This window comes from Zonotrichia leucophrys, chromosome 28 (assembly GCF_028769735.1).
Source record: "Zonotrichia leucophrys gambelii isolate GWCS_2022_RI chromosome 28, RI_Zleu_2.0, whole genome shotgun sequence".
Classification (NCBI taxonomy): domain Eukaryota; kingdom Metazoa; phylum Chordata; class Aves; order Passeriformes; family Passerellidae; genus Zonotrichia; species Zonotrichia leucophrys.
Genome location: NC_088197.1, coordinates 3,800,181 through 3,825,551, shown reverse-complemented (window position 1 = coordinate 3,825,551; position 25,371 = coordinate 3,800,181). Strand labels below are relative to the sequence as shown.

Here is a 25,371-nt window from a genome sequence, read left to right as displayed (position 1 = left end):
AGAGGGAGAAGTGATTCCTCAAAAGCAAGGGCCTCGCACGACATTTATTTGTATTTTATTATAAAAAAATACAGAATCCAAATGGTGGGGGGGGGTGAGAGATCCGGTTACCATCAGCACGACGTCGAGGACGAAAGCGGAAATGTCGAAGGACGGAGCGAGGCGCGACGGGGACCAGCACAGGGGGGGACAGCACCAGGGGCAGGGGGGGCTGCTCCAGGGGACCCCCAGCCCTCCCCCACCGCCGCCTCCGTCCTTCCACTCTCCCACAGTCGCTGTACACAATATAGATATTTATATATATAATCTATATATATATAAAACACAGACCGAAGGCCAGGCGGGTGCTGCCGGCTCCGTGGCAGAGCCCGGCGGTGCCCCCCGCATCCCCCCCCCCCATAAACACAATGCTTTTGTCACCTTCGGGAACCACGACCTGGTCTGGACACACGGGACAGGGACAGGGACGGCAGGGAATGCGATTTTTTTTTTTTTTAATTATGTGGGATTTTTTTTTGTAATTTTCTTTTTTTTTTTTTGTAAATTTTTTTCTTTCTTTTTTTTTTTTTTTTTTGGATGGTCGGGATGAGCTTATTGCAAGATTCCAGCTTCCTAGTCTAAAAAATAAAAATAAAATAAAAATAAGATAAACCCTTCCATAAAATCCATTCTCAACAATACATAAAAAAAAACGCTCACAGTATAGCGCTGTATGTACAGGGACAGAGCCCCCCCCGGCCCCCACTGCGGGATCCACGCGGAATGGGGGGGGCTCCAGCCAGGTCTGAGCCCATCTCTGGCATCCCCCGGGACCACCGACCACCCCTGGCTTCTGTGGGATGGGCACAGGACCTGCCCAAGGTGGGACAGCCCCAGATTTAAGGCGAGGAGGGGTCAGACCCTGGGGCTGCGGGGTGACCCCTCCCTGGGGATCTGCCACCCCTGGGGTCACGGCCAACCTCGGATTGGGGGTTTGAAGGGGGGGGGGGTTTCACTTATTAATGCAAAGGAAAATGGGAAAAATCCCCAAGCCCAGCCCTGCAATGTCGGGGGACAACGGGGGAGCGCCAGGAAGGTCCCACACGTGTTCACCGGCCCCCCCATGGGGGATCCTGTACCCCCAAAGCATCGGGGGGACACGGAGCAGGGGGGAGGAGGCAAATCCACGGCACACCCTCCTCCCACCCCGGCGCCAGCCAAACGCCCTCGGAGCGATGCCCACGGCTGGGCGAGCCCGGCCTGCCGGCTCCCAGCGCCCGGCGGTGCTCCCCGTGCCAGCCGCCCATTCCCGGTGCTCCCCGTGCCAGCCACCCATTCCCGGTGCTCCCAGTGCCAGCCGCCATTCCGTGCTCCCATCACACCATTCCGGTGCTCCCAGTGCCGGCCATCCTCAGTGCCAGCCATTCCAGTGCTCCATGCCGCTATTGCATGCCAGCCATTCCAGTGCTCCCAGTGCCGGCCATCTGCAGTCCAGCCTTCTGTGCTCCAGCCAGCTATTGGCAATGCCAGCCATTCCCAGTGCTCCCAGTGCCGGCCATCCTCAGTGCCAGCCCTTCCCAGTGCTCCCAGTGCCAGCCATCTGCAGTGCCAGCCCTTCCTGGTGCTCCCAGTGCCAGCTATTGGCAATGCCAGCCATTCCCAGTGCTCCCAGTGCCGGCTATTGGCAATGCCAGCTCTTCCCAATGCTCCCAGCACCAGCCATCCTCAATGCCAGCTCTTCCCAATGCTCCCAGCACCAGCCATCCTCAATGCCAGCCCTTCCCGGTGCTCCCAGTGCCGGCCATCCTCAGCGCCAGCCTTCCCAGTGCCAGCCATCTGCAGTGCCAGCCCTTCCCAGCGCTCCCAGTGCCGGCCAACCTCAGTGCCAGCCATCCTAATGCCAGCCCTTCCCAGCGCTCCCAGTGCCGGCCATCCTCAGTGCCAGCCGTCCCCGGTGCTCTCTGTGCCGGTGTCCCCGGTGCTCCCGGTGCTGGCCGTTCCTGCTGCTCCCCATGCCGGGTGTCCCCGGTGCTCTCCTCGCTGCTCTCCCAGTGCCATCCTCGGTGCTGCCGTGCTGCCCAGACATCCCCGGTGATGCTCCCCAGTGTCCCCGGTGCTCTCTCCTTGTGGCTGCATCCAGTTTGCTGCTCACGGAGCCACCCCGGTGTCCCACGGGGACGCGGTGACATCCGTGGCACGAGTGGAGAGGTGCTCAGAGGGGGCTGTGTCCATCCAGGCCCCCCGTGCCCGGGGCAGGGGGTGGCCGGGGGTGGCAGGTCCGGCTCCGTGACGTCCTGTGGCCGGGCTGGGAAGGAGTCCGTGCCCACGGGGCCGGTGGCACCGTGGCTGTGTCCGGTGCTCCCGGTGGCTCTGCCCACGGTGGGGACAATGAGGGCTCAGCGGGGACTCGAGCCCGGCCCGTGCGGGTCAGTCTGGCACCAGGGGGACCCGACGGCAACAACTCAACGAATAAAAATAAAAATATTTTTTCTTTTAAAAAACCGAACGAAACCAAAACAAACCAAAAATAAAAAAAACAAAGGAAAAAAACCCCAAACGGACGAGGACTCTGTATTTGGTCTAGAAATGTAAAAAGCAACGCCCCACCGGTACAGCCGGAGCTGCGGGGCAGGGATGGAAATTCGGGACCCATTGCCCAGGGGACAGCCCAGCACCGCTCCCGGCGGGACGGCCGTGCCACGGCGGGGACTTCAGGCGGCGACACGACCCTCCCGGGGCACCATTCGGGGCGGGCGGGATCCGCGGAGCCGCTCCCGGCGCGTCCGTGCCGGTGCTACGAGACCAGGAGCGTCCAGACGACCGGCACCACCGCCAGCGCCGCCGGCGGCACCCTGAGGCTGCAGCAGGAGTTGTTGCTGGTGAAAATGGGCTCCGGGGACTCGTAGAGGGAATCGTCTGTGGAAAAGGAAGGGACAGAGGGAGGGTGAGACGGTGGGATGGCTGCGGAGGCGCGGGGATGCTCGGTCCGGGATGGAAGCGGAGGTGCGGGCATGCTCGGTCCGGGATGGAAGTGGAAGCACGGGGATGCTCGGCGTGCCACGATTGGGATCTGGCAGCATCCCCGCTGCTGACCCCTCCCCAAATCCCAGCTGCCACCCCCGGGATGTGACACGGGGACATCCAAGTGTGGCAGTGAGGGTGGGAATGCCGAGGGTGCTCCTGCTCCTGCCCTTTACTGGGATTTGGGAGCGCTGTACCCCGTCCCCGTGTGCCACACGGAGGTGACATTGTCCCCGGGGATGGACCCACTCGGGGCAGGGTCACCCCTTGCCCACAGCCTGGGAGGACACACAGGACCCCATGTGGCTGCTCCCCAACTCAGCTCGCTCCAGTTTGCCACTGGATTATGGATTTTTATGGCAGGAAAAGCAGAGTCTGGTCCTGCCTGGGGATGCTCCAATGTTCCACCCAGCTGATCCCCAGTTCCAGAGGGTCCCTCGTGCCAGGATGAAGTTTCCAGACTCATTTTTGAATGAGTCAATTCCAGGCTCATTCCAGGGCCAGACCCAGTCAAGGGGTGCCCCCTCCCACCATCCCCCAAGCCCAGCCTCTCTCCCCCTTCTCTTCCCCTCCGCAAGACAGAACAAAATCCCAATATTATTAAAATACTAAAAAATATTATCGGGAGAGATTTTTTTCTCCCCCCCCCTCATCCTGAATGGAGCACGATGAGTTTTTACAGATGGTTCTGTTATGTTGGGTTTTATTTTAAAGCCACCAAAGGAAGGGAGGCGAGAGCCATCGGTTACCCGGTGACATTCCGCTGTCCCCAGGGAGAGCTGCTGCCATTTGCTAATTACACGTTAACAGGAGAAGAAAATTATTAATTTGTTTTTTTAAATGGCTGATTTATGCGAGTTGGAAAAGTAGCCACTGAGCAGGGATGATTATTGTTATTCATATATTTTTTTTCCCTCTGTCTGGACAGTGCTGAGATGGCTCCAACAGAGCTGAGGGGCCCTGTCCCCATCCCTGTCACCATCAGGGTGGTAACCAAAGGCCACCACTCGTCCCCAACCCACAGGGCAGGACCTGGGGACCCCCCCAGGGACCCCCCAAACCTCTCACTTACTTGTTGGCCGAACATAAACCTTCAGCTTCAGGCAGGGCCTGTCCACCGTGTTCGGGGGGGAGGCGGCTGCAGGAGGAAAAGGGGACAAAGGGGGTGGATTGAGGGGAAAGCAGCAAAACAAGGGTCAAGGCACTGAATAAAAATAATAAACATTGGGAGAAAGGGAGAGGGAGGAATGGCAGTAATTATCAGGGTGATACTTCCTCTCGGGATGAGAAAATGGGGTTATTTTATATATATAAAAAGAGATTTAATTTTCTCTTATTTTTAATTAATGCAAGGGGTTTTTTACGCATCCCTTTTATTTTCCATTTTGGCACTTCACCCCATGGAGGGAAGGAGGAGGTGCTGAGCTGAGCAGGACCCTGAGCACCCCAACTCCTCCATCCCAGCCCCATCCCAGCTCCTCCAGGGCCCCATGGGGGTGGGGATTTTTTTACCCTCCTATTTTCTTTTCCTTTTTGGCGCTGCACCCCATGGGGGGACAGAGAAAATGCTGAACTGAGCAGCACCACAGGCATCCCACAGCATCCCATCCCACAGAATCCCATCCTGCAGAATTCTATCCCACAGAATCCCATTCCACAGAATCCCAACCCACAGAATCCCATTCCATAGAATTCCATCCTGCATCATCCCATCCTGCAGAATTCCATCCCACAGAATCCAAACCCACGGAATTCCATCCCACAACATCCAAATCCACACAATCTCATCCCACAGCATCCCACCCCACTGCATCCCATCTCAGCACCCTAAGTCACAGAATTCCATCCCACAGCATCCCATCCTGCAGAATTTCATCCCACAGAATCCAAACCCACAGAATTCCATCCCATAGCATTCCAACCCACAGAATTTCTTCCCACAGCATCCCATCCCACAGAATCCCATCCTGCAGCATCCCAAGCCACAGAATCCCATCCCACAGCATCCTATCCTGCAGAATTCTATCACACAGAATCCAAACCCACAGAATCCCATCCCACAGCATCCCAACCCACAGAATCCCATCCCACAGCATCCCAAGCCACAATCCCATCCCACAACATCCCATCCTACAGAATACCATCCTGCAGCATCCCAACCCACAGAATCCCATCCCACAGCATCCCATCCCACAGAATCCCATCCTGCAACATCCCAACCCACAGAATTCCATACCACAGCATCCCAACACACAGAATCCCATCCCACAGCATCCCATCCCACAGAATTCCATCCCACAGCATCCCATCCCACAGAATCCCATCCCACAGCATCCCATCCTACAGAATCCCATCCTGCAGCATCCCAACACACAAAATCCCATACCACAGCATCCCAACCCACAGAATCCCATCCCACAACATCCCAAGCCACAATCCCATCCCACAGTATCTCATCCCACAGAATCCCATCCCACAACATCCTATCCTGCAGAATTCTATCACACAGAATCCAAACCCACAGAATCCCATCCCACAGCATCAAACCCACAGAATCCATCCCACAGCATCCCAAGCCACAATCCCATCCCACAACATCCCATCCTACAGAATCCCATCCTGCAGCATCCCAACCCACACAATCCCATCCCACAACATCCCATCCCACAGAATTCCATCCCACAGCATCCAAACCCACAGAATCCCATCCTGCAGCATCCCAACTCACAGAATTCCATCCCACAGCATCCCAAGCCACAATCCCATCCTGCAGCATCCCAACACACAGAATCCCATCCCACAGCATCCCAACCCACAGAATCCCATCCCACAGCATCCCATCCTGCAGAATCCCACCCCATCCCACTGCATCCCAGCTCCATCCCCAGGGCCAGCGCTGCCCTTGACCCGCTCCAGAGGCACGAGCGTGTCCCGGTGCCGGCGGGTTAATGGATTCCAATCCGTGGGCTCGAGGAGGAGGTAATTTCTTTTCTTTCATGTCTCTGCTAAATACGGTTCCTCAAAGAGGCATAATTTCTAATGTTCCGCATGACGGGAATTCTAACCGGGTTAGCAATGATCAGCTTCCCATTTACTCCTGTGTAATCTCTCCCTAACGACATTAAAAAATAAAAAAAAATAAAATAAAATAAAAGCGGGGGGGGGGGGGAGGAAGAGAGACAGAGAGAGAGTTGTGGCCGCAGTTATTGCGCCGGTGACATTTTACGGGGGGAGAAGAGAGAAGGGGGGAAATGGTAATTTAATATAGATAAAAGGAACAAATTAAGTGGGCTGAAAACAGCTGCTTTAGGAAAAAGAGGAGGAATGATAAGGCGGAGGAGCGTGGCCGTGGCTCTGGAGAGGGCGGCGGGGTTGGGGTCGCGCTGCCGCGTTTGGGGCTGGGTTTTATCCCAGCACCTGCTCCCAGCAATGCTGGATTGTTTTTCCAGCGGGCTCCTCTCCCCCTCCTGGCCCTGTGGATGTTGTGGAAGTGGAAATTCCCTGCTGGGAGCCCCCGTCCTGCAGCCAGCACTGGAGTTTCCTCCTGAGCAGGCCAGGCAGTTCAGGTTTGGGTGAGAAAGGGAGCCCAGATTCGGGAGAACACAGGGATACATGGGAGAGCACAAGAATTCCATGTGAGAACATGGGAATTACATGGGAGAGCACAGGAATTACATGAGAGCTCAGAAATACATAGGAGAGCACAGGAGTAGATGCTAGAGCATGGAAATACATGTGAGACAATGGAAATTGCATGGGAGAGCACAGGAATTCCATGTGAGAACATGGGAATTACATGGGAGAGATCAAGTGTATATGGGAGAGCATGGGAATTACACAAGAGCACAGGAATTACATGGAAGAGCATGGAAACACATGTGAGAACATGGGAATTACATGAGAGCTCAGAAATACATAGGAGAGCATGGGAACAGATGGGAGAGCACAGGAATTACATGTAAGAGCATGGAAATACATGTGAGAACATGGGAATTACATGGGAGAGCACAGGAATTACACGAGAGCACAGAAATACATAGGAGATCATGGGAACAGATGGGAGAGCACAGGAATTACATGGAAGAACATGGGAATTACATGGGAGAGCTCAGGGGTATATGGGAGAGCACGGGAATTACATGAGAGCACAGAAATACAGAGGAGAGCACAGGAGTAGATGCTAGAGCATGGAAATACATGTGAGACAATGGAAATTGCATGGGAGAGCACAGGAATTCCATGTGAGAACATGGGAATTACATGGGAGAGATCAAGTGTATATGGGAGAGCATGGGAATTACACAAGAGCACAGGAATTACATGGAAGAGCATGGAAACACATGTGAGAACATGGGAATTACATGGGAGAGCACAGAAATACATGGGACAACATGGGAATAGATGGGAGTGCACAGGAATTACATGTAAGAGTGTGGAAATATATGTGAGAGGATGGAAATTACATGGGAGAGCACAGGAATTACATGAGAGCTCAGAAATACATAGGAGAGCACGGAACAGATGGGAGAGCACAGGAATTACACGTAAGAACATGGGAATTACACGGGAGAGCTCAGGTGTATATGGGAGAGCATGGGGATTACATGACAGCACAGAAATAAAGAGGAGAGCACAGGAATAGATGCTAGAGCATGGAAATACATGTGAGAGGATGGAAATTGCATGGAGAGCACAGGAATTCCATGTGAGAACATGGGAATTACATGGGAGAGATCAAGTGTATATGGGAGAGCATGGGAATTACATGAGAGCACAGAAATACATAGGAGAGCATGGGAACAGATGGGAGAGCACAGGAATTACATGTAAGAGCATGGAAATACATGTGAGAACATGGGAATTACATGGGAGAGCACAGAAATACATGGGAGAACATGGGAATAGATGGGAGAGCACAGGAATTACATGTAAGAGTATGGAAATATATGTGAGAGGATGGAAATTACATGGGAGAGCACAGGAATTCCATGTGAGAACATGGGAATTACATGGGAGAGCACAGAAATCACACGAGAGCACAGAAATACATGGGAGAACATGGGAATAGATGGGAGAGCTCGGGTGTGTATGGGAGAGCACAGGAATTACATGTAAGAGCATGGAAATATATATGAGAGGATGCAAATTACATGGGAGAGCACAGGAATTACATGTAAGAGCATGGAAATATATATGAGAGGATGCAAATTACATGGGAGAGCACAGGAATTACATGTAAGAGCATGGAAATATATATGAGAGGATGCAAATTACATGGGAGAGCACAGGAATTACATGTGGGACCACAGGAATATTTTTGAGAGCACAAGAATACACAGGAGTTTATGGGAACACTGCATGAGGCTGGGATCATTTCCACTTGAATGAAACCAGTGCCTCTGGACAGTCCTGGTCATCCTCATGCCCAGGCAAAAGTTTCCATGGGATGTTTGTTTGCCCTGAGCTGGATTTTTGAGAGGATTCTGCAGCATTTTGGCTCAACCAACACCCACCCAGCCACCAGGACCACGCCATGCCCACTCACAGATGTAGTAATACTCGTGGCCGGGTCGGAACTCGAAGCCCAGCGAGAAGGGGGTGAAGAGCTGGAACTTCTCGGAGAACTTGAGGGGCCCGTTGGGCGAGTCGGGGCGGTTGCACTCCCAGCGCTTGAAGCCGCGCTGCCGGTGGTCGCAGGACGCGTGGCCCTCGTAGTTGACCATGTAGAGGATGTACCTCTCCATCCGCTCCGGCAGCGGCTCCTCGTAGTGAGGGCAGTAGATGTCCAGGTAGTCGTTGATGCTCACCTCCACCGTGTAGTCCCCGCGGTGGAACCTGCGGAGATGTTGGGGCAGAGGGTCACAAACTCGTCTGGAGACCCCTCCCAGCGTGGAATCACATGGAGGTTTGGGTTGGGAGGGACCTAAAAGCTCATTCAGTCCCCGTGGGTGTTCTGTTTTTGGGCTCTGTTTGGTGTCCTGGGATGGGACTCTACCAAACTGCTCTTTTGGGACTGAAAATCCTCCTTGTTTTGCAGGAAACACCCAAGGAGAGCATTCCCAGGAGATCAAGTGGTGTCTCCAGCTGTTGGATACGAGTGGGTAAGGGGAGGCAGGCAAACACAGGACCATGGAATCCCAGGATGGTTTGGGTGGGAAGGACCCTAAAGCCCATCCAGTGCCCATGGGTGCTCTTTTTGGTGTCCTGGGATGGGACCCTGCCAAGCTGCTCTTTTGGGACTGAAAATTCTCCTTGTTTTGCAGGAAAAACCCAAGGAGAGCATTCCCAGGAGATCAAGTGGTGTCTCCAGCTGATCCAGGACTATCAGATATGAGTGGGTAAGGAGGGCAGGCAAACACAGGACCATGGAATCCCAGGACCCTAAAGCCCATCCAGTCCCCCCTGACATGGCAGGGACACCTTCCACCATCCCAGGTTGCTCCAAATCCCATCCAACCTGGCCTTGGACACTTCCAAGGATGGGGCAGCCACAGCTGCTCTGGGCACCCTGTGCCAGGGCCTCACCTCTGTGTGATCCAAAGCCTGATCCAACCCCTACCAGCCCCATTAACCTCCAGATTAACCCAAATCCTCTTTGTTTCATGCCAACAAACCGGCACCATTTGGCAGGAAACCGCACAAAAACGGCGATTCCCGGCGGCGCCGCAATCCCGGTGTCACTGGTGTTCTTGGCACTGACAACCCCAGAGATTAAGGGATTATCAGCACTGGAGAACTCTGTGGCACATGCCAGCAACCCCCTCCATCTCCTCACAGGGTGGCCCCTGTGACCCCCTCCCCAAATTCCAGACCCCCAGCACCACAGCTGATGGAGCTCAAGGCCAAATTCGCCGTTCCCCCATTGGCAGCTTGGCTTCCCCTCCTCACTGAGTGAGGTTTTTTTCATATAAATTTAAGGGGTTTTCCTATCAATTTGAAGTTTTTTCCTATCAATTTGAGGTTTTTTATATCAATTTAATGTTCTCCCCATCAGGTAGCCCCCCCAAAACCTCAGCACTGCCAGGACAGTGGTCACCCCACATCCCCAGGGTTTGGCCAGTGGATGGAGAGATCAGCACATCCTTGGTGGGTTGGGGACAGTGACCACAACCCCCTCAACCTCTCAAAGCAAAATTTTGGGGCTCCCAAACACCCCCTGAGGCTGTGGCAGCTGCTGAGATGGCTCCAATTCATCCAGAAACACCCCAAAAGTGCAGCCCCATCCCTATGGGAGCAGAGAGTGACCCCCAAAAGGGAAGGGGGGCAAGAAGGGAGGAGGTGTGGGGAGGACTGGGGGGGTCCTGCAGCCCCCCTCCAGCTCATTACCTGCCTCATAAGCTCTCTGATCACACAGGGAACACGCTAATTAAGGAGCAGGGTTTCTCCCTCTCCTTCCCTCTCCTTTCCCGAGCCAGTTGTGCCAACCCTGCCCCTGGCAAGGTAACATTGGAAAATGTAAAATTAATACAAAGGGCTGGAATTTACAGGGAAACAATTTTCAAATGCGCGGAGAACAATAAAAAATATTTAAAGGAGGAAAAAAACCAACAAAAAAAGCTTCTTCTCGCTGCCTTTTATTTAAAAAAAAATTATTTATTTTAATGATCGTTACTAAAGCCCAAAGAAAGGCGGGGGGGCCCCCACTTACCAGGGGAATAATAGTAGTAATAATTATTACATTTTGGGGGAAAAACTCACTTTGAGGGAGTGACAAATTGCTGAATTAAAGCTGATTAAAGCTGATTAATGGCCCAGACACAGATGGATGCAGGGGGGCCACGGGGAGGAGGTCACCCTCCTTTAGGGGGCTGTGGGGAGGAGTCACTCTCCTTTGGGTGAGGGGGTTTAGGGGACCCCCAGCATGGTGCACCCCATGTTCTGGGCTCCCCCAGTGCATCCCAGTTTGATGATATGGGATGGGGATGATTCCAGCAACAGGGATGCACCCAGGACAACCTCCAGATCCATGGACAGCCCAGCTCCAGAGCTCCATGCTCCCACCCTCAGGACCTGTCACCCACCCAGCCTGGCTCCATCAGATTTGGGTTTAATCAACAATTTCTCAGCATCATGATACCCCTGCCCCTTCCATGACAGGAGCAAGAATCCATAGAAAGGAAATTGTCTGGAATTAAAATCTCACCACACCGGGGCAGGGTGGCAATTCCATGCTGGAAACACATTGGCTTCTCAAGTTTTTTACCTCTTGGATATTCACTGTGGAGGGGAAAATCCCATCCAAGAGGAGAGGCACCTGCAGATGGAGACCCCAGACCCAACCAGGAGAGCAAATCCCACACCCAAACCCTGGTCCTGCTCCCCCACACCACAGCCAGTGCCTCAGTTTCCCCTCAGAGCTGCAGCAGCACCCTCCCAAAATCCCCAAATTCGGGCAGCGACCCAGCACAGGAACAAAGCAGATTTGTCTCTCTATACCCTGCGAGACCAGCCAGTGTCCCAAGGGTTAAATAATTCAGATTTTTCTTTCCTGAACAGCTTGAAAAGAGATATGATTGCGCCCACTGGAATACAGGAGGGGGGGGGGATATTATGGATGGAAAAGAGCTATTTAAGCTGAGGAACGGTGTTGGCACATAAACAAATGGGTATAAACCGGCCATGAATAAATTGAGGCTGGAAATTAGGAGGTTTGGAACCGCTGGGGGCTCGCAGGGGCAGAGGGGCGAGGGGGGGACTGGGGCAGGGGGCCAGGTATGGGGTCCCCCCCGCTCCAAGGGCACCCGTCCTTGCAGGGCCAGGCACTGAGAGATTTAAAATCTCCCTTCCGCTTTCATCTCCCGAAATCTCCTTCATTCAAATAGTCACAGCGTGATCAGGAGTAATAAGCCTATTACAGAGCAAAATAAAACACAGCAGCCTTCCCCTCCCTGCCCACCCCCCCCAAACCAGCCCCCCCCCCCAGCCCTCCTGCCCTCTTTGGGGCTATTAAACACAACCCAAGGGAAATTCAGATGTGGAGAAGCCAATGTCACCCCTTCCCCAGCTCCCCCAGGTGTCCCCCCGCTCAGGAAATGGGGACAAAGTGGCTCCGGGAGCTGGGGGGGTGGCAGGGAAGGGTCCCTGGGGTGCAGGTGCCCACTGGCCCCTTGCACAGCTCCTTTCTGCATTAATCCTGTTGCTCAGCTGGCTCTGTGGCCGGCAATGGAGCTCACACCGGGAATGTTTAAGGCGGTTTTCCATCTGCTTCTCCTTCTCCTTGGGCAGGAATCACTGCCAAGCCCGGAGCCATCCGCCATCCCTCGGGATGACAATGGCAGCGCTGGGCAGGAGCAGGACGGGGCCACCAGGGGGAAATTGGGCCATGTGCTGTCCCAGTGTCCTGGAGGCTGAGCCCTATTCCCTGCTCGAGAGGCAAAAGTCACCTGCGGAGCTGGGAGCGGATGGAGCCAGAGCTGGATGCACACCTGTGTCCACCCAGTTTAGGCCTGGTGGGTTTGGCCACCCCAAACCTCATCCCACTGCCCCGTCCCACCACCTCACCAGTTCCAATGTTGATTTTAACCGTGTTTTCAAATATTTTCCATGGCAGAAGAGACCGTCCCCAAACTCCCTCCAGGCTGTGCCAGAGCATCCCAGCACCCCACCATGGCCAGGCCCTGATGCTGGCAAGGGTGAGATGGCATTCAGGGGATGCCCTGTCCCCATCAACCCCAACCCCTGGGAGGGTGGCAGTGACAAATCCCAGTCCCCAGAGGCTCTGGTGTTGTCCCTGGTGGGACGGAGCGGGGACGGCGTCGTGGCTCACGGAGCGCCAGTAATGCGGTCCGGAGGGACCCCGCCGTACACACAGCACCTAAATTATTTAATTTCTCCAAACTGCTGCACCTTTATAAATCATTAAAAGCTCCTTTTGATCTGTGTTAATGAGGTTTCCTGAGTGCGGGGCTGGGAAATGCTTCGGCGCCAGAAAGCGACGCCGCTGATTAAAAAAAATCAAGAGGGGGTGAGTGGGAGCGTGGGGGGCACGGGCAGGGGCTGGGGGGCACGGAGAGGTGGGCACGGGGAGGTGGGCACAGGGCAGGGGGCACAGGGGCTCCCCAGGGCCCAGCCAGACAGTGGAGGGGCTTTAGGGATGCCCATTATGTTTATGTTCTTTCTCTTTCAGTTTTCCTTCCCTTTTCTCTCTCCCTTCCCTTTCCTCTTTCCTGGAGCTTTCCAGCTGGGGAATCCCAGGAACATGCTGGTCCCTGGGAAGTGCTGGTGCCAGGCTGGGGCTCTTGGCCCTCCCGGTGCTCTGGGTAACAATTCCCTGTTTGGGGAGCAGCAGGATGGGATGAAAGCCCCGGGGCTGTCACTGGGAGCCTCAGGAGGGTCCGGTCCCAGCAGTGCCACCGTCGGTGACCCCGTGGGAGCGCCGCGGCGCCGGCCCTGACAGCTTTAATGCCGATATTTATCTGTGCTCCAAAGCTCCGAGCCCGGCTCCACACTCAGGAGCTCCATCACCGGGATCAGCAGCGACGGTGACAGCTCCCGATGATGGCAGCTGGGTTTGGGTTTGACATGGCTGGGGACAGTGGTGGGGACAGACAGGGGTGGGGATGGGGATAGACACAAGGACAGGGATGAGGATAAGGATGGAGATAAGAATGTGGAAAGAGACAGGGATGGGGACAGGGATAAGGAGAGGGATGGGGACAGGAGTGGGAATGGGGAGAGGGACAGGGATGGGAATGGGGACAGAGATAAGATATGGGGACAGGGATGGCAGGGGGAATAAACAGGGACAGTGATGGAGACGGGGATGGAGATAAAAACTGGTATAGGGACAGGGATGGGGATGGAGATAAAACACCAGTATAGGGACAGGGATGGGGATAGGACTGGGGGTGGAAATGGGGACAGGCATGGGAACGGCAATAGAGACAGGGATGGGGATGTAGACAGGGACAGGGATGGTGATGGGACTGGGGATGGAAATAGGGACAAGCATAAGAACAGCAGGGAGGCAGGGATGTGGTGGGGATGAACGGGGATAGAGACAGGGATGGAGATGGGCACAGGGATGGGATAAGGACTGGGGCAGGCATTGTGGCTAACAAAAACAAATTCCATGCAGACCCAAGGGGCACTTCCCCAGCCCTGGCATCCCTGGAGCTGCTCAGGGAGCAGCACTGCCCCAGCTGGAGCAGGCGAGCAGCACCCCCAGCCCGGCTCAGCGGAGCTCACACCTCCACTGACGGATATTTCCCTTTCCCTCCTTTTAAGGTAAATGACAGAAAATCCCAGGACAGCCATCAGCCTCCGAGGTAACCTCGTCCCGCCTCGGCCGCGTTCCCACAGGATTCAGCGGCTCCTGTTACCTGGGGCAACGGCGGGGAAATGACGGCTGGCATCTAAATTGCCATCATTATGCTCCAGAGCCAACACTCCCCATTTACACTTTATTGTCATCTTTTGCTTTAGGGAGATGCTGAGATATTACAGGACGGGGTGACAGAGCGGGATGAGCGGGGACGCACGAGGAGAGAGGCGCGGAGATAAATGGGGACCCCCGGAGCTGTTATTTCAGCCTGATTGCGGATCCGGAAGCGGAGCCGAGCCCGATCCCGCAGGCTGTGGGGAGCTTTTAGCACACACAAGAAAATAAAATTTGTTTAAATGCAAGCGCCAGCCTGGCGGGGCCCGGGCACGTGGTGGCTGGGAGAGGATTCCCACCAAAACGGCGCGGAAGCAGCTCAGCCTCCTCCTGCTGCAGGGATGCTGATGGGAAAAGGGAGCTGAGCCTCACCAACAGCTGCTGCTGAGACCACACTTTGTGGGGTTGGCACCCCTTTGTGGGGTTGGCACCCCTTTGTGGAGCTGGTACCTCAATATTGGACAGATATCCCATTGTGGGGCTGGTACCCCCTTGTGGGGCTGATATCCCCTTGTGGGGCTGGTACCTCAATATTGGGCAGGAATCCCATTGTGGGGCTGATATCCCCTTGTGGAGCTGGTACCTCAATATTGGACAGATATCCCATTGTGGGGCTGATATCCCCTTGTGGGGCTGGTACCTCAATATTGGACAGGAATCCCATTGTGGGGCTGGCACCCCTTTGTGGGGCTGGTACCTCAATATTGGACAGGAATCCCATTGTGGGGCTGGTACCTCAATATTGGACAGGAATCCCATTGTGGGGCTGGCACCCCATTGTGGGGGTGGCACCCCTTGTGGGCTGGCATGCCTTTGTGGGCTGGTACTCGATATGACAGATACCCATTGTGGGGCTGATTCCCCTTGTGGGGCTGGTACCCCTTTGTGGGGCCGGTACCTCAATATTGGACAGGTATCCCATTGTGGGGCTGGCACCCCTTTGTGGGGCTGGCACCCCTTTGTGGGGCTGGTACTTTGATATTGGACAGGAATCCCATTGTGGGGCTGGTACCCCCTTGTGGGGCTGGTACCTCAATATTGGACAGGAATCCCATTGTGGGGCTGGCACCCCATTGCATCTCCTGCACCCCACTGCAGTGAGGTCACCGGGATCACTCCAAGGATACTCCTGGGCACCCCAAAGCAAAATTTGGCTCTCCGAATTCCAAGTTCATTCTCCCTCCCCATCCCGCTTTTTGCCAAGATGCACAAAGGAAATGCAAAGCCAAATTTGGGATGTCAGCCCCCCATCCCCATAGGGGTGACTGCAGTGAGACAGGGCCAGGAGGAGGAATGGGGCCTTTCAAGTGTTTGCAGAGAAAAAAGAGAGAAAAAAGCAAAAAGTTCAAAAACTGAGCAATTTTCCAAGGAAGAGTCAGGGTGGCTTCACCCTCAACACCAGAGCATCGTGCATGGGATTGGGATTGGGAGATTCCTTCCCACACAACACCTCCCTGAGTGGGATCCTGGAGCTCACAGTGTGGGATAAACCCAACCAGAGCCACAACCCCACGGATGCACAGGGAGCTGGGAGTTCCACATGACCCAGCACGACACAGACACGCAGCATGGATGGACCCTGCCATGATGCCAAGCATGGAGCAGACAGGTTTTTCCCTCAGACTCATGACATCACCCTCTTGTCCAGAAAAAACGCAGGTGTCAGCCGGAAATCATGGTTTTGGCACACAAATATTCAATTTTCCACATGCCACAGCCTATCCAGGGGGATGAACCCCCTCCCCGGGCAGGTGGAGCCTCTTTTGGGGGAGCTCTACCCTCACCCCACAACCAAAGCTCCCTGGAACTGCTCCAGCTGCTGCAATTCCCACCACTCACCCCTCATTAGCATGGATGCTCGTTAGCCCAGCGCTGAGACTAATCAATACTGCCATTAACCGACTCCCTGGAATTAATGCGCTTGAACCTGGCAGGCCGCAGGATATTGGTCATTTTTCCACTTAACCTGGCAGGAGGAGTTTTTCCCTGTGCTGGTGGCACTGGATGACAGAGGGAAGCTGGGACAGCTCATCCCTTCAGCTCCTGGCTGCTGCTTCAGCACCAGCTTTGGGTTCACCACCACTTTTTGGTCACCCCAAGGTTGTTGGAGACTCTCCGGGGTCTCCAACCCTGTCCCAAGCCATTGAGTTGGAGACCCTAGAGAGGGTTCTGGGGTCTCCATCACAGCATAGGGACACCCAGATCGTCACCCTCTGGTGCCACACCATTCCTGCAGCAGCTCCATCCCTTCTGCCCCAGGTTCCTGGCCCTGGAGCCCCGGGCAGGCACAGCCAAGCTGCTCTCCAGGGCACCCCAGAGCCACCCTCCCCTGCTGCTCCCGCCGCCTCGCAGCGCCTCTGGCTAAACAGAGATCAGAAATGTTAGATCTTTCTTAACATCTCCTGCCAGCACTGTCAGTGGCCCTCTCCAGAGTACCAGGGCCCTCTGTTATGTAAACACAGCACATTCTCTGTCAAAGATTAAAAAAAAAAAAGCCTCATTTGCACATAAAAGCAGCCTCTGCACTAGTTACGGGCACTGTGGCATGTAAGGAAGACTGTAGGTTAAATTCAATAATAAAGTGGGGCGGCGCAGAGGTCCTGCTCCAGCTCCTTCTCCCACAGCTGCTCCAGCCTGACCTGCAGCCACCAAGTGGTGCCAGTCACAGGTCCCTGGGATGGATGGGGACTGAGGAGACACCCTGAGCCCAGGCTGGGCTGTGCCTGAGTGACCCCAGGCCCCTCAGACCACCCTGGTGCCCCTCTGTGCCCCCTTCATGCTCATGGCACCCCAGACTCCACCATGCCCATCTCCTCCCCTTGGCACTCCATCCAGAGCGGGGCCTGCTGCCCCACATCCCTCCCCACGTATTTTTGGGAGCTGGCACCACCCTCACACCCCAGCACAGCTCTGCCATCGTCACGGAGCAGCTCCACACAGGGAACCACACGGATCACGAATGTGACACCGGATCACGGATGTGACACCGCGGATGTGACACCCCTTGCTGCCAGCCCTTGGTGACTGCTGTGGGATGGCACCGGGGGGGAATCTCTGGCCAGGGCAGGGAGTGCCAGCAGCCCAGCTGGCTCCGGGGATGGCGGCAGCCAGCCGGGCCCGCGGCCGGTTCCACGCAAATCGAATCAACAGAAACGGAACGGTCGGAGAGACGAGGGCTGGAAAGTGTCACGGTAATTGTGTTAGTGCCAGCAGGGCCGTGGCTGCTCCAGGAGCCAGGGGCACGGTGAGGTGGGCATGGCAGGGTGGCACAGAGCAATGGGCACACAAGGATGGTCATGATGGGATGGGCACAGGGGCTCACCAGACACCCAAATCTGTCAGGCCCAGGGGGAGGGAGTGAGGATCCAAGAGGGATCAGGGTGAGGACCAGCAAACCCAGACAGCCACAGAGCCAGGTGGCACGAGGAGTCACAGCGATGGTTGACAGTGAAGGTGACAGGGACACCAGGCTCCAGAGGGAGGCGATTCATTCCCAAATCACTGCATGCCACCATCCAGCACCCATGTCCCCATCAGCCTGGGGATCATGTCACCATCCAGCAGCCATGTCCCCATGTCCCCATCAGCCTGGGGATCGTGTCACCATCCAGCAGCTGTGTCCCCATGGCCATCAGCCTGGGGATCGTGTCACCATCCAGCAGCCGTGTCCCCATGGCCACCAGCCGGGCACACATGACCCCAAAGACACCAGCCTGGCACTTGTGTCCCTGTGCATGCTCAGCCCCGCTCACGTCTGTGGCAGCCGGGCACGTGCCAGCCGTGCACGGGATCACGCGTGCTCATCCGTGCTCCGGCGGCTCACGCTGAGCGCCCTAATTACCGCGTCTGGCCAGGCGGGCGGGCGCTGATAACGGGCACGGGACGGAGCTGCCGGGGGTTATCAGGCGGCGACAGCCGGGCCCCCCGCCGCCCGCGCCGCAGCCCGCTGGGACAGCCGGATCAAGGCGCGCTTTGGGGGTCTCCAAGGGGCGGGGGATGGGGTAAACAGCCCCCCAGGGGTGACCTCATTAGCACGGCCGAGCCCCGATGTTGTTGTGGCTGGGCCTGGCATGCTGCAGGCAGAGCCTCGGGATGTGGGGTCACCACGGTGTCGGTGCCAGCCTCTTGTCGCATCTGCTGTCACCTCCCTGCTGTCCTGGGGGTGAGGGACATCCACCCTGCCAGTCCCACTGTCACCAGGCTGGACAGAGATTTTGGGTGCTGTGAGGGCCTGGGTGGCAGCAGGAAAGGCCTCTGAGGAGATAGATCAGTGTCACACTCCAGTCTCTGAGCCAAACCAGCCACTGTCCCAGAGTCATTCCACTTGTCTCATCCCAGAGCCACAACCAGGACATGGCACAGTCCTGCTGTGACACCAGCACGGTATCCACTGCTTCTGTGCCTCAGTTTACCTGCCCCAGGGCTGGATCTTCCTGCATGGTGTGCGTCCAGCAGCAGAAGCAACACAGAAGGAGCACATTCCCCATCCCAACTGGCTAAAGACACAAAAATTAACATGGATAAACACAGACTGCTGCATTATTTCACTTATTGACCACTATTTTCGGGGGGTTGGCAGGAGGACTGGTGACTCTTTAACCTTGGAGCACTTGGCCTGGCAGGGAATTTGGGGCGAGCAGTGTCGGTAATTTGATCGGCGGGAGCCGGGCGAGCGCTGGCCCCGCAATCACCGGGAAAACGCCGACGCGGTGGAAATCGGCCGCCGCTGCCCAGCGGGAGCGGGCACGGGGACACAGCTCAAAAGGAAGGACACAGCGGGCACCTGTGTGCCCCCCGCCTCTATTCTGTGCCACCCTGGCACTCCCAGGGGACACCGGTGGGTTCCAGACCCCCACCAAAGGACACCACTGTCCCCCTGTCCCGGCAGTGCGGGGATGCAGAGCCAGAATTTATCACATCCGCCCCGACAGCTCCCTTTGACAGAGTCTCGGGGGGGTGAGCAATGCCTTTTGTCTGCCCAACAATTAATTATTTCCTGGCTAATGATGAACTCCGACTTGCCAAGCAGGGAGCGTCTGCATGGCAAACCCTCCCTCACCCCACTCTGCCCTCTCACCACAACCTCTCCCATGGCAGGGTGGGATGTTGGGGCACCAGGGATAAGGCTGGGCTGTGAAACCCCCCTGCATCTCACCATCCTTCTCACAGGCACGCTGCCCACCAAAAAGGGCGCCCCAAAAGCAGGAGGATGGTGCTGGGCAGGCAGGATGGGTCCCCTCTGGCGGTGCCAGCAGGTGGGTGCTGCTCTGTGCTGCGGCAGCAGGTGCTGGCAGCACTCTAAGTGCCACTGGCGGCAGCCCTGGAGCGCTCCAGGAGGGGATAACCGGCTGATGGGGCCGAGCTAATGGAGAAAATCCATTTAGGATCACTCGATACTCTCCCCTGGGCTTTCATTACACCTCGGGGCTCTGCAGGGCACCGGGCCTCTGCCAGCCCAGATCCCATCGCTGCCGGCTGGATGTCTCGGCAGAGGGACTGGAGGGATGTGGGGAGGGATGTGCATGGGAGGAATGAGGAAAGAGAAGCAGGGAGGGATGCAGGAAGGGATGTGCATGGGAAGGGATGCAGGGAGGGATGCAGGAAGGGATACGCATAGTGAGGGATGTAGAAAGAGATGCAAGGAGGGATGCAGGAAGGGATGTGCATGGCAAGTGATGCAGGAAGGGACACAGGGAGCCTTGTGCACAAAGCCTGCAGCTCTGAGCTTGTAGCTGCAGGTGACAAGAGCAACGCCAGCAATCCCTGCGAGGGACAGCGACAAACTGGGGTGCAATGGGGCCTTGCCCTGGAGCAGCTCCCAAGGAGCCCGGCCTGGCTCAGTGCCACAGGCAGGAACAGCGACCCCCGGGGCTGCAGGCACTCAGGCCAAGCTCCCCGCAGTGGGAAAGGCGACAGAGCCATGAAAAGAAGTAAAATAATTATCGGGCACTGGCGGCTCAGGCTCCCGCCCGGCGCGTTCTGTTTAAGGCTAGTTAATAGCCAGTGTTCTCTGGTTAGGCCTGAATGACATTTCCAGAGTTATAATAACTGAGCTATTACTCGCCGTATTGATGCATTCCCCCCGCCGGCAGCGGCTCATCCCGCGCCGTGCCGCCCGGCCGCCGAAAGCTCCTTTAGTCAATAGCACTTCTATTTTTCATTACTCCCTGGAAATGTGGCTCTTGGAAGCTCATCCGTCATTCAATTACGCCCTGGTTCAGTCCTATCATACACGTGTCATAAAGTTCCTCAGATCTGAACTGCTGTTAATTTTCTGCGCCATCCCAAGGGGATGCCCGGGACGTGCCTGGAAAGCAACCAGGCAGCCGAGGGCATGCCGGGTACGGGCGCTCCCGGGAGCGGGGGCTGCGGCACTGCCCGGGCACGGGGGGCTCCAGCAGCCCAGGGGTCACCCCAGAGCTCGGACATCGTCCCTTCCCCACGGCAGAGGCAGCGGGCCTGGCGCAGCACGACCTTGGCAGCGCTGGGAATTTATTCCTTGGGTTGGTTTATTCTTTTATCAGGTGTTGGTTTAACAGGGTGAGCTCCCCCCGCTTCCCCTTTAATCCTATCGGCATCTGTGTTCGGCACGTCCGTACCCAGAATAATCACCTGCCTGGCAGATTTGTCACTTCACCAGATGTAATCGGGGAACTTTTCTCTTTTTTTTTTTTCTTCCTTTTTTTTTTCCTTTTCCTTTTTGAAACTCTCCTTATTTTCTGTTTCTTAGAAGCTGCAGCTCGCGGGCAGAGGCGGCTGCTGCAGGCAGTACCTGTTCCAGGTCACCCTCCCCAAACCCAAGGGTTTGCTCTGCTCAGAGCTGGGGTTTGGCTGAGGGGAGGATGACAGGGCAGTGGCACCGAGGGTGGATGCCAAACGCTATGCCACGATGGCTGTGCCTGCCATCCTCTGCTGGATGGGCACAAACCCTGAGCCAGAGGGGGAAAGGGGCACAGGATGAGGCTGGGGGATGTTGGATGCTGAGTCAGGGGGATGCCAAGCTGGGAGGATGCCAGGTCAGGGGGACACAGAGGTTGCTCACAACATGTCCCTGCACAGATGCCAAGGACCATCAGGTCCTTCAGAGCCTTAAAAACTCACACCCGAGAGGTGATGTTGGTCCTGCTCCCCTTCACACCCATGCAGGCACCACTCCTGCTGTCCCACCATGGAGTGCCTGTGCCTCTCTCCCAGCCAGGGCTTCCCTGGGGATCCCTGTCCTGTCCAGTGTGTCCTGTCCAGTCCCCTCAGCAGTGCCTGGGTGGTCTCAGCCACTCCACGTGTCCTCCCAGCAGGACAATGACCTGGTCACCGTCCTGCTCCTGCGCACTCCCACGCGCTGCTTTCCCTAAGCTGGGACGGACACACGCCCGGGTGGGACAGACACACGCCCTGGTGTTGGAGAACATCCTGTCACTTGTCAGCCCCCAGGACAGCCATGCTCCTGCCAGGCCCCTTCCTGCTCCTTGGGATTGATAAACAAACACTCCCATCAGGAGGATGAGCCAGGAACGGCCCAGCCACGAGGGGACAATCCCCGGAGTGTCAGTCATGCTGGAACAGCTTTCACCTCAGTTCTGATCAGGGAAACTGAGGCAGGGAAAGGGCTGTGGATGTGCAGGGTGGGATGTGCGAGCTGGGCACCCTCTGCCAGCCTGGCATTTCCCTTCTCCCCTCCCAGCCCAGGCTCCCGCTGCGCTCTGGGCACGGCTAATGACCGGCCTAATTGATCTCTGACGAGGCACCAGAGATCGATGCTGCTGGATCCCGCTGCAGGCTCTGTGAAAAGCCATTTCTCCTGCCCGGCCGGGCAGCACCGCCCCTCGCCCGCAGGGAAGCGCCCATCGATCGGGGCAGGGATCGATGGGGTGGGGAGGGGATGGAGGGAAAGGGGCCACCCCCGCCGAGGGGAGCATCCCCTGGCACCCAGCGGGCCCTTGTCACCATTGCAGGTGACACAGGGCACAGCCAGCAGCGAGGGGAAGGGGAAGGGGAAGGGGAAGGGGAAGGGGAAGGGGAAGGGGAAGGGGAAGGGAAGGGGAAGGGGAAGAGGAAGGGGAAGGGGAGGAAGGAGAGAAGGAGAAGAGAAGAGAAGGGAAGGAGAAGAGAAGGGAAGGAGAAGAGAAGAGAAGGGAAGGAGAAGAGAAGAGAAGGAGAAGAGAAGAGAAGGAGAAGAGAAGGAGAAGAGAAGAGAAGAGAAGAGAAGAGAAGAGAAGAGAAAGAGAAGAGAAGAGAAGAGAAGAGAAAGAGAAGAGAAGAGAAGAGAAGAGAAGAGAAGAGAAGAGAAGAGAAGAGAAGAGAAGAGAAGAGAAGAGAAGAGAAGAGAAGAGAAGAGAAGAGAAGAGAAGAGAAGAGAAGAGAAGAGAGAAGGACAAACAGAGGCACAGAGCCCAGCGGTCCCTGTGAGGTCACAGTGCCAGCACATCCACACTGATTTCCTCGCCTGACTCTTCCCCCTTTATCCCTTCCCCTTGTGTCCCACCGGCCAAATTTGACCTGATTTGGTGACACCGGCCGGGGTCTTTACTTCTCAGTGGCCCCATCCTCCCCTCTCCTTTCACTGGGGTTTAAGCCTTTTCACTCCATCCATTCACTCCAAGGCTAATCAGATTAAAGCCCTGCCCGGGGGTGCTGCCTCCCCTTGCACAGATTCACCCCCTTATCCCCCCCTCCCCTCGCTTCACCTCCTTTTTCCCCTGTCAGGTTTTGGCAGCCAACTCCAAGGGCCGGGCATGGCCATGCCAGGGGTCAGTGGTGGCACCAGCTGCCCTTGTGTCCCCAGGGAAGGGCACAGAGTGTGGGTTCTGGGGGTACACAAGGGGGAATGATCTTCTGGAGATGATGAGGGTGCAAGGCAGGGATGAAGAGGGTGGCAGGATGGCGATGAAGGCAGCACCAGCCACAGGTCTGCAAAGCCATCCTGCTCTTTGAAGAATCCCTCCTCCTCCTCAGCCTGGCTTCACATCCCAGGTCGAGTTATAGGAGCATTTCATTTAGGAGAAATTTAGGAAAAAGGGGTACTTTTTTTTAACTTCTCCTCCTCTTTTCACCCAGAATCATGAGTGGGTGAAGCCAGGACCACGGTGCCCACCCTGGAGCAATTTCCCACTAGAAAGGAACAATTTCCCACTACAAACTTCCTGGCTTATCCCACGTGCTATAGCCCCCCAAAAAATCACCCAATGCCCCCATCTTAAACCTTAACCATCGATTTCCATTCCCCTTGGCCCAGCCCTGCACACAAACGCATTCGCCACGGCAGGGATTGTATGCAAAGGCGGAGAGGGGGAATGAATAATTCATCTCCGCTGTCTTTCAGAATTACACTGTGGAAAAATAAATCTGAGACTACTATATAAAAAAAAAAAAATTAAAAAAAAAATAAAATAAAGGAGAAAGGAGCCGAGGGGAGGGGAGGGGGGCAGCGCTGGGTTCGCGGCCCCGCGGCCGGAGCGGGATGCGGGGATGGATGGAAATGAAAAGCGCCGGCGCGTCCGCGGCTCCTCTTGCATTGAGCGGCTCCGCATTGAGGCCCGTGCGGAAACCACCGGAATCCCTTCCTGTGCTTTGTTCTGCGGCCCTTTCAGCGGGGGCTTACGGGGCTGGGCAGGGGGCGGCGGGCAGGGCAGGGGGCTTTGAAGGAAGGCACTGATGCGATCGGATGGTTGAGTTCAAGGGGCGGCGAGGGGGGGCTGGAATGGGTGAGAGGGGGCTGAGATGGGTCAGGGGGGTTGGAATGGGTCAGGGGGGTTGGAATGGGTCAGGGGGCTCTACTGGGTGAGAAGGGGGCTGGAATGGGTGACTGCACTGAGGTGAGTCAGGGGGGACTGGAATAGGTGAGAGGGGCTGGAAAGGGTCAGGGGGGCTGGAATGGGTGAGAGGGGCTGGAATGGGTCAGGGGGAGCTGGAATGGGTCAGGGGGAGCTGGAATGGGTCAGGGGGCTCGAATGGGTGAGAGGGGCTGGAATGGGTCAGGGGGAACTGGAATGGGTGAGAGGGGCTGGAATGGGTGAGAAGGGGGCTGCCCTGGGTGACTGCACTGAGGTGGGGCAGGGGAGCTGGAAATGGGTCAGGGGGGCTGGAATGGGTCAGGGGGAGCTGGAATGGGTCAGGGGGGGTTGGAATGGGTCAGGGGGCTGGAATGGGTGAGATGGGCTGGAATGGGTCAGGGGGAGCTTGAATGGGTCAGGGGGGCTGGAATGGGTCAGGGGGACTGGAATGGGTCAGGGGGAGCTGGAATGGGTCAGGGGGCTCGAATGGGTGAGAAGGGGGCTGCCCTGGGTGACTGCACTGAGGTGGGTCAGGGGGGGCTTGAATGGGTCAGGGGGGTGGAATGGGTGAGACGGTGCTGGAATGGGTCAGGGGGCTCTGCTGGGTGACATGGGCTGCCCTGGGTGACTGCACTGAGGTAAGCAGGGGGCTGTTCAGGTGATGGAGGGGCTGCCCTGCTCACGGGGCTGTGCTGAGCTGAGTCAGGGGCTCCCTGACACCAGACCCCACTGGTCTGGGGTGCAGTGTGCCCCCCCAGCTCAGCCAGAACCCCCTCATCACCACCCTGCAGGAAGGAGGGATGCTCTGCCCCATCCCAGAGCGGTCCCAGCTGGGTTTAGGGCCATGCCCTGACCCCTCCTGGTGCCCAGAACACCCTGGATGGAACCAGCATCCCCCTGGCAGCTGGTGGGGGCCACGTGCTGCCGCACAAACGGGGAGGGGAGGAAGCGGGAGGCACTTTAATTTGGCTATTTAAAAATAAAGAAATAACGCAGGCTTTGAAAGCCCGGAGGGGTCCCAGCGGAGGGACCTCATCCCCCCTTCAAAGGCCGCCTCTGCTTTCTTCCCCCCGCTCACAGCACACAAAGGTGCACGAGCACTTTCGTCTCTGTGGAAAGACCTTTTTAATTGGTTCCAGGCAGAAGGTTAAAATCTCTCCCCTTCCCTGTGCGCTTGGCTAAGAGGGGAAAGGGGGGAAAAAGGGGGAGGAAGGGTTGTGTGGA

The 25,371-nt window shown here is 56.4% G+C and overlaps 1 protein-coding gene across 1 annotated transcript in view; it reads right to left on the bottom strand.

Annotated features, from left to right (window-relative positions):
* Nucleotides 1-1,494: 1,494 nt before the first annotated feature.
* The window catches only part of EFNA2 (ephrin A2), a 42,482-nt gene continuing 18,605 nt past the window's right edge, over nt 1,495-25,371 (bottom strand). The window contains exons 2-4 of the mRNA XM_064734508.1: nt 8,546-8,835; nt 4,073-4,138; nt 1,495-2,895 (exon numbers count right to left, since the gene is read on the bottom strand). Of these exons, the coding sequence (XP_064590578.1) occupies nt 2,774-2,895; nt 4,073-4,138; nt 8,546-8,835 (478 nt within the window). The 3' untranslated portion in view covers nt 1,495-2,773. The remainder of the gene's footprint in view (nt 2,896-4,072; nt 4,139-8,545; nt 8,836-25,371) is intronic.